This window comes from Artemia franciscana, chromosome 2 (assembly GCF_032884065.1).
Source record: "Artemia franciscana chromosome 2, ASM3288406v1, whole genome shotgun sequence".
Lineage (NCBI taxonomy): Eukaryota > Metazoa > Arthropoda > Branchiopoda > Anostraca > Artemiidae > Artemia > Artemia franciscana.
Window position 1 is genome coordinate 18676117 of NC_088864.1, and position 15007 is coordinate 18691123.

The 15007-nt window shown below is 33.6% G+C and overlaps 1 protein-coding gene across 4 annotated transcripts in view; it reads right to left on the reverse strand.

Annotated features, from left to right (window-relative positions):
* Positions 1-2956: 2956 nt before the first annotated feature.
* Positions 2957-15007, reverse strand: part of LOC136038136 (MAP kinase-activating death domain protein-like) — a 219319-nt gene continuing 207268 nt past the window's right edge. For 2 of the 4 annotated variants that reach the window (XM_065721174.1, XM_065721164.1), the window contains 3 exons: positions 10107-10153; positions 7588-7678; positions 2957-3146 (listed from right to left, as the gene is read on the reverse strand). In XM_065721174.1, coding sequence (XP_065577246.1) covers positions 3142-3146; positions 7588-7678; positions 10107-10153 — 143 coding nt within the window. In that variant the 3' untranslated portion in view covers positions 2957-3141. The remainder of the gene's footprint in view (positions 3147-7587; positions 7679-10106; positions 10154-15007) is intronic. The other 2 variants (XM_065721193.1, XM_065721183.1) reach the window with 1 other exon arrangement.

Below are 15007 nucleotides of genomic sequence, written 5' to 3' on the forward strand. Positions count from 1 at the left end.
CACAAATCAGAAAATATAACTCATGTTTCCAAATGACGTCGTTTGGGGCCCAAATCGAAAATCCAGATCAATTTATGTCTACTTTCAAAGTAAAAGGGCAAATTTATCATAGAGCAGGGTCCCTTCTACCATTCTCAGGCGAGAATCATAAATTTTTACAATTGTACTTCATCAGTGATAGAAATTCTGAATTGAATGCACGTTGCGAAATTTCTCCCAACGTTGAAAGGGCAATCGTTTCCCAATTGCAACATCTTTTCCACGAAAATAATAATTTAGTGCGTCTGTTCAAAACAGCCATCGATTTGATGCCTACTGATACGCATAAAATTGTTATTTCCGCTGACAAAACGCCTCCTGGCCAACATGTGCGTAGATACAATGCTCCAACTATCGACGAAGTGGCAATCGTTATGGTCGGTGATCAGTTTTTACCTCGAGATATTATTCTTCATAAATGAAACGCTCAGTTGTTAAGAATTGCTGAAACTCATCGATGCTACGATGCCCTACAATATCCTATCATTTTTTGGGATGGAGCCGACGGCTATCACTTTAATATTAAATTGATGAATCCAGCCACTAACAAAGAAATGAATAAGAAATGCAGTGCAATGCATTATTATTCCTATAGACTAATGATTCGGCAGGATGAAGAAAATTATATTTTAAAATGCCGTGAATTGTTTCACCAATTCGTCGTTGATATGTATGCTAAAATTGAATCAGAACGTTTGCTATATATCCGCCTGAATCAGACCAAGCTCCGCTCTGAACAGTACATTCATTTGTGGGATGCAGTTATAAATGACGGTAATACCACAAACGTTGGAAGATTAACAATTTTACCTTCGTCATATGCTGGCAGTCCCCGTCATATGCATGAATATGCTCAAGATGCTATTGCGTATGTTCGTCTCTATGGTCGTCCAGATTTATTTATTACATTTACATGAGCGATTCTCGCACCCAAAAATATAGACGTCCACGAAATCAACAATATTGTTTTGACCAAGATTCGAGACCAGGCAGTCCTTTACAAGTCAGTCGACACAGTTTTGGAACCAAATGAAGCGGTTAATTATCCATCTGAATTTTTAAATTCCGTGGATCTTTCAGGGTTTCCACCACACGTGCTACAACTAAAAATAGGCGTACCAATAATACTTTTAAGAAATATCAACCCACCAAAGCTTTGCAATGGCACGCGACTTGCCGTAAAAAAAACAATGGAAAACCTAATTGAGGCCAAAATCTTGACAGGGCCTTTTGAGGGTGAGGCTGTTCTTATTTCCCATGATTCCAACGGATCTGCCTTTTCAATTTAAAAGATTGCAATTCCCAATTCGATTAGCATTTGCAATCACCATTAACAAAGCTCAAGGTCAATCATTAGAAAAATGTGGTATAGATCTTAATACTGATTGTTTTTCCCATGGACAATTGTACGTTGCATGTTCGAGTGTCGGTAAACCTGACAATGTATTTATATGCAGCGACAAATGGACAGCGAAGAATGTTGTATATTCGCAAGTTTTACGCAGTTAATTTGTATTGTATCTATCTATCTATCTATCTATATAAAACGAGTTGTGTGTATGCATGTTTGTTTGTTTGTAAAAAGAGCGTTTGCATATGACGTCATTATTAGTACATACGGCTTTGTATATGCACAGACAATGGGAAAGCCAAGAATGTTGTATATTCGCAATTTTTACGTAGTTTGAAACACATATATAAATCTATCTATATTCACAGGTGGGACACAGGGACACAACTACAATGGCGCGTAACGACTTACGCGCGCGGGGGGGCTTTGGGGGGGCCAAGCGCCCCACCAACTAGGTGTTGGGGTGGCGCGAAGCGCCACCCCAACAGCTAGTATATAATAACAAATAATACACACACAAAAGAAAAAAAATCTCACTGTTCAGCATAGTAAAGTTTGATAATTATACATGATAGGCAACCTTTATTGAATAAAAACCAATGTAGTTTTTTTTTCTCAGCGAATTCATCGGTATGGCGCGCCACTGGTAAAAGAAAAAGGTAAAGAATACGGCATCGGATTTTACTATCCCTACCGGTGGTGCTGATGTCCCTTTCATGGCCCTTCTGCCAGGAAGTGTAATGGGGGAAGGCACCTCTGGATGAACTACTAAAGGAATCCAGATTCGAAACCTTTTACGTTCATTTTTTTTTTTATAAGAGATGGCCAGATGTCTTGAACTGATATGCTGACATCATTTCTGAGTACATCTTGGAGAAGATTTGGCAATTTTCAATATTAACTTCTTTTTTAAAAGCTCTGTAAAACCGTGAATTTGACATTTATGTTGCAAAGTATGAACTTAGTAAATCTTTCTTTTGTTTAGTTATCTAAAATTCAAACTGAATGCATCATTTCAGCAATAAGTCACTGATTTTATTAAAACACCGTAAAATTGGAATTTAACGCTATGAAATGATGGTTGCAAAGTTAGATGCACCCTAATAAAGAACGAACTCTAGCTCATAGCAGTCAAAAATTTTATAACGTGTTGAAAAAAAACAAAACAAAAAAAAACTGTCAGGTGAAGAAGGATTGCCGTTTGAAGCTGATTCAGGAATGGTAACTACCATTTCCGTTAATCTTAATGGTCAAGGTCTATTTCGAAAACGAATTTGTTGACATTTTATAAAACAAGGAAAATCACCTTTCGCATTGGAAGCAGTGATATTTCTTTTTTTTTTCTTTTTTTCTCTCGCCGCTAGTGGGGCAGTGAAACATCGTAGAGATGTTTAATGGCACATTTGAAATGAAAGCATCCATCTCTAAGACAAAATCTGATCAAACATAAACAATGTCTAAATAAGTTTGTAAAAACGGCGAAAAATTTACGAAGTACGAATAATTCTAAGCTTTAATGTTTCAAATCATGCGATTGAATAAAACAGTTAAGTAAAACTACGAAAATTATTTCGCTGATATTTTAATTAAAAAACGAAACAACACTGCTTCACTCCAATTATGATACGTCTAAAATAGCATTAATTTAAAAAGCCTATTAACAAAATCCATCATTGGCACTTCTCTATTTCTTCTCTTGCATATTGGCAGCGACATACGAGAAAACGCACAGAACAGCATAACATATTTGATCAGCCTGAAAAATAGATATAATCATTGCCAAAGAGTTTTGTTTTTATTTCACAGTTCTTGAACTGGACTTTTCCAATTGGCCAAAAGACTTATAAATAGCTTATTGACTAACACAACGCCCATCACACATAAAAGCCAAACTTTCGAATTAATATTCTACAATCGGTCTGCATTTTCTCCTGTCGACGGATACTCGATTAAGATGTTTGATTTTAGGGAAACTTGGTGATAGGAAATATTTTTCGGAGATAGATTTTTCTTATTCGCCCTAAGTTGCCGATCTGGTCTTAAAAGTTATCTTGGACATTTCAGTAAAGAAAAAGAAATGTCATAGATCTTGTGTCGCTTTTCATGCTCCATTTTTTGCGCCAAACCAAAGAAAATGTAAAGAAAACAAAAATACAATGTGACAATCTTCTCGTCGTGCTCCTGACATTGGGAGGCACAAACAGAGGCCCACTACTGCTAGCTGTGGCCACCGGTCTGCGCAGTGTCTGACAATGAGTTTGGATATTTCGTGGAATAGGCTTTGAGAATGGATGGACAAAAGCCAGTTATGGCTGTCAAAATCATGATGTGGGAGAATCAATCCCCTGGAGATATGAAGAGCAAATTGTAAAATAAAGGTTTTTCAAAATTCAAGCTTTAATGAAAAAGGAGTCCATGTTAGAGTCAAAACTTCATCATAACTAAATTGTAGTGTAAAACTTTGATTCATTTCTTATAACCCGGAAAAGAAGTTCGTTTCAACCGCTCGTAAAATCTTGTACAACTGTCGCTGTGCTGAAAAAAATGGAGCCTCATATCCAGAGATATTGTTAGATTCCATTCTGCGCCGCGCATGATTATTCAATTATTGGGCCTACACTAATCATGCAGCCCCAAGAATGGAAGTGGGTATTTTTGTCCCGTACACAAAAGTCAAAGCCAAAGCTTTATATTCAAATTCGCCACTTTCTTTACTTTATGTTGGTTACCTTGCTTTTTCCGATAGCACTCGCAAATACTGAATTGAATACCCAAGGATCACGGAAACCGGCCATTTTTTTAAGAGAGTTAAAAAAATTTAATGTTTATAGTTGCATGTTAGTGTTGCTTGGTCAGTTCTCTCGCCTCAGATCAAACCTTCCTTATTTTGTCTAAACAGAAATACCCATTTAAAATTGTTATTTTCACCCTACTTGAACTAAACACTTTTGATACACACAATGGCTGATCATAGCCCACCCATAGCATATAAGTACCGAAAGAAGGACAGAACGATTTCTGCCCTTAAAACACTTTACTCCCGTGTTTTAACACGGGAGTAAAGTGCCCTTTACTCCCGTGTTAAAATTGTGCTTCAACTCTGCTGGTCTGCTTTCTGCTTTTCTTCAGCAAAAATAGGCCTGTTCTTTTAAACCGAATTGACTAATGCTTTGTGTTTACTTATGGTGATTAACAAATATTGACTGACAAGAAATGGTTGTGCATTCCTATGATAGCTTCAAAATAAGTTGTATTACAAACAAAATCGTATTCTGGAGCTATGTTACGGGGTTTAAATTCCCCCCCTCGAAATGGTTGTCCGGCTCGTAAAAACCTAATAAAAATGAATATGAACCAATTTTTGATGTTTTATTGTACCCCCCTTCCCTGAACAAATCCTGCATACATCCTTGATTTGGAGCTAGACAAAATCTTAAAAAATCACTAAAAGGTACTTTATGATTGCCAATTTCCAAGAGAGACAAATAACTTTCAAGAGACATAAAAAAAAAATTCAAGAGAGACAAATAACTCCGTCAATTCAAACTTGATTTGTCTTTTGTCAAAAATATTAATCCAGGAAAGAGAATACATAATTTTAATATGCATTTTTTTTTTCAAGTATAATCTCTGTTGTTTTGTAAAAAAAAAACTTGCGGTTTTCGCAGCTTTTGCTTTGGCACCAGTTGCATACAGTTCAATATTCAGGACGGTTTCAGTAGTGCCTCTATTTGTACCTCCCACTTTCAGGAGCACGACGAGAAGATTGCGACCTCTATCTCCCAGATTTCATAACAACTAATTTTAAAGTACCTCAAGCGCAGTTTTGATTCTCGAATTTGAACTTTTTCTGATGCAGAGCTATTGCCAAGCTCTTAGCTGGGTGGTTTTTATCCAGTCGGTTGGATCTGATCCAAAAAAGCTATCTGCCATCTTCGCTGATAAAACCCTTTCAAATATAGTAAGTTAGGCAGCTTCATCAGTTTCTATAGGCAAAAGAGATTTTCTTCAAGACATCAAGCCCCTAAGATCAATTCATGGTACACTTACCTATGGTGCTAGACTTTGCCAGGAACAGTAAAGCATTCATTCAATTTTTCCTAGTTGTTCAGGGAAAGAGAAAAGTTCCTTCGAAGGAGATCTATTCCGCTTATATACTACCTACACAGTTCTAGAGGCAGGAGTATTCTCCAGTTGAAGGAGGATTTGAAGATAGGTCATTTCTTCCAGTCTAACTTCTATTTTAGTTTCACCTACATGTATTTCCCCCCTCCTCCAACAATCTTTAACTAAGATATTGTTACTTTATAAAGACAAACTTTAATATTTTTTTTTAGACCAAATTTCCTAACTTACACAATTATTCCATCAAATTACTAATATCTTTCACATGATTCAGTTTTTTCTGTTTTTTTTTATGATAATCTACTTTCCCCAAAATCGCATTTTTTTTTAAAGCTTTCTAATTAAAAACTCGCTCACTAAAAGCCGAAGTAAAAAATAGCGACGAGTTTTTCAGCATCTGTTTCTATTCCCTTTTGGAGATCCTTCAAGAGTTCTCAGTTAATTTAAACACTTAAGGGAACCTCTAAAAATACTGATAGAATTCGTTATAGTTTAAAAGTACGCTAAACTTGCGTTGAATATTAATTTGTTTTCCCTCGTCTTTAAATGTTAAAAAATAAAAATTTAAAAGTGATAAAGTAATTTATTAAAGTTTTTCCATATGTTTTTTTTGCAATTTAGTAGAAGCAAATTTTGAAACATAATTTAATTATTTATCACTAAAAAAGAAAAAAAAATGCAACACAAGCATCCGCAGTCCAAAGCAGCGGTGCTGATGGCTTTCATGGCTTTCATGATGGCTGATGTACTTCTATGGCTTTCAGCCATGAAGTACAGTGTGGTTGGGGGGTCAGCTACCACTATGAAATAATATAGGCTACTTATGTTGATGCAAATATTAGGAGGTTGGGCTTGTCGTTTAATCAATAAGACTTGCTAAAAAGAACAAACTCAGGGGAATTTTGGGGGAGGAGGGATTCTAGCATCCAAAAAGTGATTTAGAGACTGAAATTTCATTAAAATAATTTTAAAAAAATAGCATTTTTTTTACAACTAAATTGTGACAACTAAAATCTGAAGATTTTACAATGTCAACGATTGTTTTTCATTTCAAATAATTATAAGTTTTTCTCTTTCTTTACTTCAGGTCACTTAGAAATAAATGACATTTTAATAAAGAAATAATATTCAAAATCAAGGATCATGTGAAAATTAAGCCCACAAAGGAGTGAGTTTAAATCATAAATATTGAAAATAAGTTCACCCCCCCCCAAAAAAAAGAAGAAATTCCTCTTTCATTAAATCCATTAACATTTCCAAAATGACATGACAATTAGCTAGGTGTTTTCACTATCCCTTTTTGAAAAAAAAAATGTAGAAACCCAATTTAGTTATTGACCAGAAGGCAAGAATACACCTGTTAGATGTTAAGTGTTATTAGGTGGAATGTGTATCTTCTACAGCAAGAGAGATGAAACGAAATATAGACAAAAAATAAAGACCGTAGAGGGAAAAAAAATAGCACGAAATTCAAAACTGAGCTTACACAAAGAATAATGCTCAAAGAATAGAGTCGACAAAGGTTTCAAAATATACATTACTTTATGTTGAAAATCCGTTCTAAAATGGCAACAGTCGACATTTTAGTACTATTAGTTACGATCTATGCAATTGATTTTTGCTATTATTTTTCCTAGATACAGATTATGAAGCCAAATTTGATTTTAGGCCAGAATGCAAGAATATCATTGTTACGTGTCAATTACAAGATAGAATCGTCTTTAAACCAATTAAAAATAGAACAATAAAAAGAGAATATACAAAATCAAAAATGTAGAAGGAAAGCGTTACATACGCTGCTCAATAGCATTCATAGAAACGCAAGTGAAAACTTCCCCCAAGTAAGGGGGAGGGGTATTTTCACTCCTAAAAAACAATTTAGAAATCAATTTTTTTAATCATCTATATAGATCAAACTACTTAACCAACTAATTTGTGTAAAGTTTTAAGTCTAGAACTGTTACAAGCTAATCGTTAATAGTTAGGGAATGTCTTAAACAATGAGAGATAGAATAAAAATAAAATAAGAAATTACAAAAACAAAATTGTAGAGGATAAAAAGGGTCACATACCAAGCTCCAGTGCAGTCTGAATGACTTCTTCAGAACATTGTGTTAAGCAAACAGAAAATACTCTGTGTACAGAAAGTGCGATAGAATGTGACTTGAAAGGAGAAGAAATAAATACAAAGTAATTATCAAAATTGCATGCAAAGCTGAAGAAGTGACATCAATTTAAACTCAAAATTACAGAAGAGAAAGTATTAATAACACCAAAAGCAAATTGCTGGTATACAATTTTGATTTCACTAATGTAGGGAATGATCTACTAATGACCCCCTTCCACACCTTATTTTTAATATTGCACTACAATAAGCGTTAATTTATGGTGACTACCTTGAAATCACCATTGTTAATGATAATACCTAAGAACTAACAGTTTTTCTTTTTCTTAATCTTTTTCTCCCAGAATTCTACAAATCACACTATAAAATATTGTCATTGGCTTCTTTATTCTCTGAGATATAACCTTTATAAGTTATTCAGGTCCTGTATCTCTAACTGCTAGTTTACTTTAGATGTTTCCAGATCCTATTGGTTATTGGTAAATGAAACACTTCTTGAAACTATTAATTTTTTAAAGTCAATACAAAAAATTAATTTATTAAAAATTTACTAAACAAAAGAAAGCTATTGGTAAATGATAAATTTGAAATTACGAACTGACCCTTAGCCAACCTGTTAGCTTTTTGTTACACTCAAAAATGGTTTCATTAAAGCACTAGCAAGACTTTAGTGTAAAGAGTAGGTTGTAAGCGGGGCAGCTCCCTTTGATTGTTAATGTTGCTCTTGACTTTCGTTTACAAAATCGTTTGTTTTTTATTCCATTGCAAATAACATGACGAAGGTATTTGTCAGGCTTGTTTCAAGTGTCCACTACCATCTAGTACAAGAGGGAGTTTACCCGACCATGGTAATGCTGACCTAATGTTTTCTGTTCTAGCTTCAATAACGCCAAAGCACATAGTCACCTTTGATAATTTTATTATTCAACTTATTGAAACTATCCCATTTCATGAGGTCCCTGATTTTGATAAGTTTTCTTTATATATATTTTTATATCCTCATTTTCCAGCGTTATTTGGATAATTTTAGCATTGTGTCTTAATTTTAGCTTTTGCTTCATTTATTATAATTGTTTATAATATTATAATATGCATTATTAGTTGACAAGTGAAGCAACACTATTATTAATTCTATTTTTCTGGCAATATTAACTAAGTTCTCAGGGATGGAATTTTCATTATTAATTTTACTCCATCATAAAGACGGATGCGTTAGATGTAAAGAACGGGCTCTCTTAAGTCATGTGTTCATTTGCCTAATTCAGACAAAGCATCAGATTTAGTGAATAATAATGCACGCTATGATGGGGTGAGAGTAAACCGCCCTATTAGTGCACCCTGATTGGTCAATCAGGTCAACACCACTCGGCTAACATCACCCGAAAAAGGCAAAAGAGAAAAGGCTCAGAACCAGTGTTGTCACCTCATGTGATTTATCACTATTTCTAGTGATTTTTTTATATTGACAAAAACCAACGAAAAAAAATCAACAAAAAAATCAACAAAAAATCCTGAAAATCTAGTGATTTCTATGTCACCGAGCGGTAACCTTGTCACAACCCAGTTAGTATCTTCTCACGACTTTGTTTATTATGCGTCCGCTATTTTAGATTTAACATTTTCTGTATTTTTCCGTTTATTAATATATAAAAAACTGAAATTAACGATAATTTTGAAAATAAAACATTAACTTTGGCAATAAAAGAATTTTAGACCGGGCTATGTTCTTTCAGTAGACCAGTTCATTACTTCCAGGACGACAAAAAATAATAATAATACAAGACAATAAAAAAAAGAATAATAAAAATAAAGCAGACGAGTACGTATTTAATTCTAAAAAAGAAACAAAAATAAAATTTCATTTTAGGAAACTTAGGCAAATACAAAACGCCAAAATTAAAATTCAAAACGTTCCTAAACATGATTTGTATTTTAAAAGCATCATTAAATTTTGACAAACAATTAAGATTTTCCCAGCTAAAAAGTATCCTAATTCCATGGTCTCTGGGTCCTAAAACTAAGAACCTGGTAATGATGATATTTTATCTTTTTAAGATTTTTTTTCCCGCAATTTCTTTATTTTTATTCCTTTCCATATATTTTTCTTACTTCTTTTTTTAAAAAAAAGTCTAATTTCCTGACAATTAAGTTTTGGATTGATGACATTAGTTAAGAACGATTTATTTGCTTCACTTAAGAAGTGACAGAAAAGAAGGACAAATAAAATGCCTTTACCCTCTTTCCCCAGCTAATTTTCCCAGCTAAAAAGTATCCCAAATCCATGGTCTCTGACTCCTAGAACTAAGAACCTGGTAGGCTAATGATAATATTTTATTTTTTTTAATATTTTTTACGTAATTACTTTATTTTTATTTATTTTTTATATTTTTTTATATTTTTATTTTATACGATTTATTCATTTCACTAAAGAAGTGAGAGAAAAGAAGGACAAATAAAATGCCTTACCATTGAGGACTGATAACGTCTTTGTGTAACTTGCCGTGTTTTTGGATCTGCAACAAAAATAGTTGTAAAGAATATCAAACTGAATATTAATATTAAAGCTAATTTAATTCGCCAGAAGAATATAACATAGTTTTTCAGGTAATTCTAACAGTCTTGACACACTTCGACTGTAATTATAGCTATTAAAAATTGCTTACTCTTCAAGAGGAATAGCACTAATAATAATATTAATAATTTATTCATAAGAATTCAACAAGGGCCTTGACAAAACGAATAAAAAATAAACCAACAAGCAACAGTACTTAATATTTAAACAAGAAAAACCTATTTTTTTCCACATTCCGCACAGACAAGTAGACTTACCATATATGAGAAGAAACAACAACGCGTCACGAATAGATTAGCAAACTCTCTTGTTTCCTATTTTATTCCTCCATCTATCGAGCAACTTTTTTTTTCTTTGCGTTTTTTTTTTGGCGTAGCTTAATGTTTTTTTTTTAAGTGCTGCGATAACTTTTTGAATTAGTGAATATGAATACAAGAAAAAAAAAAATCAAATTCTTACACAAAAAATACAATCGTCATAGACCTAGAGAAAACAGCTCTATGGTTTATTTTCATAAACATTTGTTAAAACCGTTTATTATTATTAATAAATAGAGCTTTTATTAAAAGCTCTATGGTTTGGTCCAACTCCTAGGAAATTTCTCAAGCCTTAGAATTTCCTGAAAATTCTTTTTTCCTTATTCTTATCCAATTAGTTCTAGCAAAAAACCTATTCCCAAAAATGTATTACTTAAATCTACCAATTCTTTGTATTCTCCTACAAAATGCAAGAATTTTTCACCAATACCCTTACAAATTGGGCGAATGTAAGGACCCTTTTTCTGCCCGGCCCATATACTTCATTCGACCTCGAATTGATAATTCGCCCCTCTCATGAGGAAAAATTATTTTAATTTATGTGATAGGATATCAAACATAGAAATTTCCGAGTTGCAAATCAGTTTCTAAGAAAATTTCTGTTTTTGTAAAAACAGGAAACAGGGAATTCCAGGAAAAAAGAAACAGGAAAACAGAAAACTGGAACAACAAGATCGGTTTAATATCTTAGTAGTGGACTAGTTTATAAAAGCATTTTTGATACATAAAATATATTCGCCAATCAATTTTTCTAAAATATACTTTTACCACGATTTTATAAAAAGTATTCTGAATATTAGATAAAAAATGAAGAACAGTGGAATAGTTTTGCCTATATTGTGTTTTCCAGATCCCTGGAATGATTAAGATGCGTAAAAAAGTATAATATTGCATTCCTTTTTGTTCATGGGACAGTTCAAATTACTTATAATTTCGTGTTACCAATTGTTTTGGAACGAGGGTAGCATATAATTTGTTATCATTAATGACAGTGGTTTGTCGTGATGTTTTTATATTTTGTCGATTTTGAGTTCAGTTTATGTTTTTTATTAAGAGAAATTCAATATTAAACTTCTTACTTTTGTGAAGTGTTCATATTTTAGCTTCTCGTCTGCCTTACAGGTTCTAAGAAGTTTGACAATGTTTTGATGTAGGACAATATTCCTATTTTGTTGAGATATCTTCTGCGAGAGAAAATATCTAGTGATACAACTCTAGAAGTTGATCAAGTTTTTCGAGTGTAGATCACCGTTCGGAAATACCAGAAGCCCCCTCCCCCTCAAATATTGAACCGAGTTCTGGGGTTTTTAAGTGATATGTAAATTGAGAAGTCAATAGGAGAGTTTCCAAGACAGGTCTCTTATTCCACATAGGATCCAGTAAGTTAGAAGGATCTAACCGTACTGGTCGTAGTTTGTTTCGGTTTTTTGACATAGAGTGTAAACGGAGATTCTCAGTAGAAGTTCATGCCCCAACATTTACCATCTAATACTGGTGGCAACCTTTAATGTCTCCAATTTTATTAATGGATGATTTTTCAATTGTTCAATTTTTGTCCATGTCAATTTAGAATTGTAAGATATAGCCATTGCTACTCGTCCTGAATATCCCCGCTCTATCAACTTCGTTTCGTGAAAAAAGATGTCGTCATTACGAATGATAAGAAATAAACTGAAACAATTCTTCTAAATAAAACAGGCACTGTATGTCATTTTAGTTCCAAATAACACTCGAGTCCAAGTCACTGTTTAGTCACACCTTTTAATAATAGCAAAATCACACCCGGATGCGGTGTTGATAAATCAAGCACATTCTTCATATTAAACGTTTCAACATGGAGCTTACACATAAGCTTACATATTGTGTCCCTCAATTCTTTTAGATCAATTTGTGAACGTTCGTAGAAAATATGTTTAACTTACGATAAATTGCTATATTACATTTTTACATTGATGATATATTATAATAAACTGTTGTTTTTATTCACGTATGTTTCCTGTAGTTATAGAAGTTTGGAAGAATAGGAAGATAGGTTTGCGAACCAAGATTAGGAAGATGTTGGAAGACCAAGATTAGGAAAATATAAAGCAACAGAGATGACAGTGGTCTAGTATGGTTCTGAAGTACGGGTGCTTTAGAAGAAGAAGGAGGATTTGTAAGATATTTTCCTGACGAAAATACGTTAACGATATGTTATTATAATTATTTTTTTTAAATCGTGTATATTTTCTGTAGTCATGTTCAAGATTTTTTTTCACAGTTAAGAAAATTTTTGAAGGATAAGAAGATAGGTCTGTGAATCAGGATTAGGAAGATCAAGGAAGACCAAGATTAGGAATATAGGAAGCTATGACGCTACAGTGCTGACGGTGGTCAAGCATGGCTCTGAAGCACGGACGCTTCAGAAGACGAAGGGGATTTGCTAGATATTTTCCAGATGAAAATATGTTAGCGAGAAGCTATAATAAATTGTTGTTTTTATTCGCGTTAACATTCTTTAGCGATGCCCAAGATTTTTTTTCATTGTTAAGAAAATTTTAGAAGAATTAGAAAGAAGCAATATTAGGAAGATCTTAGAAGACCAATATTAGGAAAATATAAAGCAACAGAGATGATAATGATCTAGCATGGTTCTGAAGAACGGGCGGTTCAGAAGACGAAGGAGGATTTGTAAGGTATTTTCCAGATGAAAATATGTTAATGATAAATTACAATATTTTTTTTTTAATCGTGTATTTTTTTTTGTAGTCATGTGAAAGGTTTTCTTTTTCACAGTTTAGAAAATTTTGGAGGGATAAGAAGATAGGTCTGTGAGCCAGGATTAGGAAGATACTGGAAGACCAATATTAGGAAGCTATGAAGCTACAGTGGTGACGGTGGTCAAGAATGGCTCTGGAGCACGGACGCTTCATAAGATGAAGGGGGATTTTCTAGATATTTTCCAGAAGAAAATATGTTAGCGAGAACCTACAATAAATTGTTGTTTTTATTCGCGTATATATTCTTTAGCGATGCCCAAGATTTTTTTTTTTCATTGTTAAGAAAAGTTTGGAAGAACTAGAAAGAAGCAATATTAGGAAGATCTTCGGATACCAAGATTAGGAAGACAGGAAGTTATAAAGCTACTGTCAAGTATGGTTCTGAAGCGAAGGAGAATTTCCAAGATATTTTCCAGATGGAAATATGTTAGCAAAAAGCAATAATAAATAGTTGTTTTTATTCGCAAATATTTTCTTTTAGCGATGCCAAAGATTTTTTTTTTTCATTGTTAAAAAAAGTTTGGAAGGATAGAAAGAACCAATAGTAGGAAGATCTTGGGAGACCGAGATTAGGAAGATAGGAAGGTACAGTAATGACAGCGGTCAAGTATGGTTCTGAAGGGCGGGCGCTTCAGAAGACGAAGGAGGGTTTGTTGGATATTTTCCAGAGAAATTGTCAACTGTTTGTCTTTGGTGCCCATTCGACTAGCCGTATTTAAAACAGCAAGTTGTACAAAAAAAAGTGGTTCTATCCCACTTTCTAGGGCTATAATAAAAAAAAGTTGAGATGGCTAGGACACAAAAAGCAGGTTTTTTTCTTGGATAGGCAAAAAGAAAAGTGGAAAGTTTTTGAGTGAGGTGGGAAAAGGTCATCAGAAAGGTTTAAAAAGACTGCAACTTCATGAGAGAAAGCAAAGAGGGAAGGCTTTGAAGAGTGTTGGGGTATACAAAAATTCTAATAAGTTGCGTCGGCCTCTGGCAGTAGCAATCGGCGTCGGCCGCTAGCAGTAGCAATAGTAGTTCCAGCAGAATCTTTTTTTTTATAGATTTCTCTTCCATTACCAGCCATATAGCCTTGCGGGGGAGGGGGTATTCGATGCTTTTTTATTAATAAATATTATCTTTTTCAAAACCTTATTTTACATCTTCCAATACTTCTCTGGATTTTAATTTTTGTTTTCAATATATCTAAGATTTTAATCAAAAATTATTTTTAGGTTTGCAATTAGGTTTTAAAACATGTACCCTTTTACTTTCGATTACTTTTTCTTAAAAGACAATCTGGTTTTAGTGGCTTTGCAGTCGGAAACAAAATAATGATACTGACTTAATTCAAGGTTGCAAACACTTCTTTTTCTTCTAAGTTTCAGATACTCTCATTCGACTGACTAAATAAGCTTTAAACAATAAGCTAAATAGGCATAAGCAATAAATGGGCTAAATAATTGAAAAATGAGATGGAGTTCCGCTCCAGTGCTATAATGAAATAAAAATTTAGAATGTATGCTTTTTGAGAATTCATCTAGGGCAGAACGAATAACAAAAGGTCCTTGAATTGGGTAAGGAATCGCATATAAAAGATAATAGAATATTAAGGAAGGGAGTGTAGAAGCAGATTGGGGCATAGGAGGAGCGTGATCAGTTGTATTGGCCTCAGTCAGCTTGATGCTACAACGAGCTGGAAGCAGCGGCAGTAGTAGATATACTCAGGATATACTC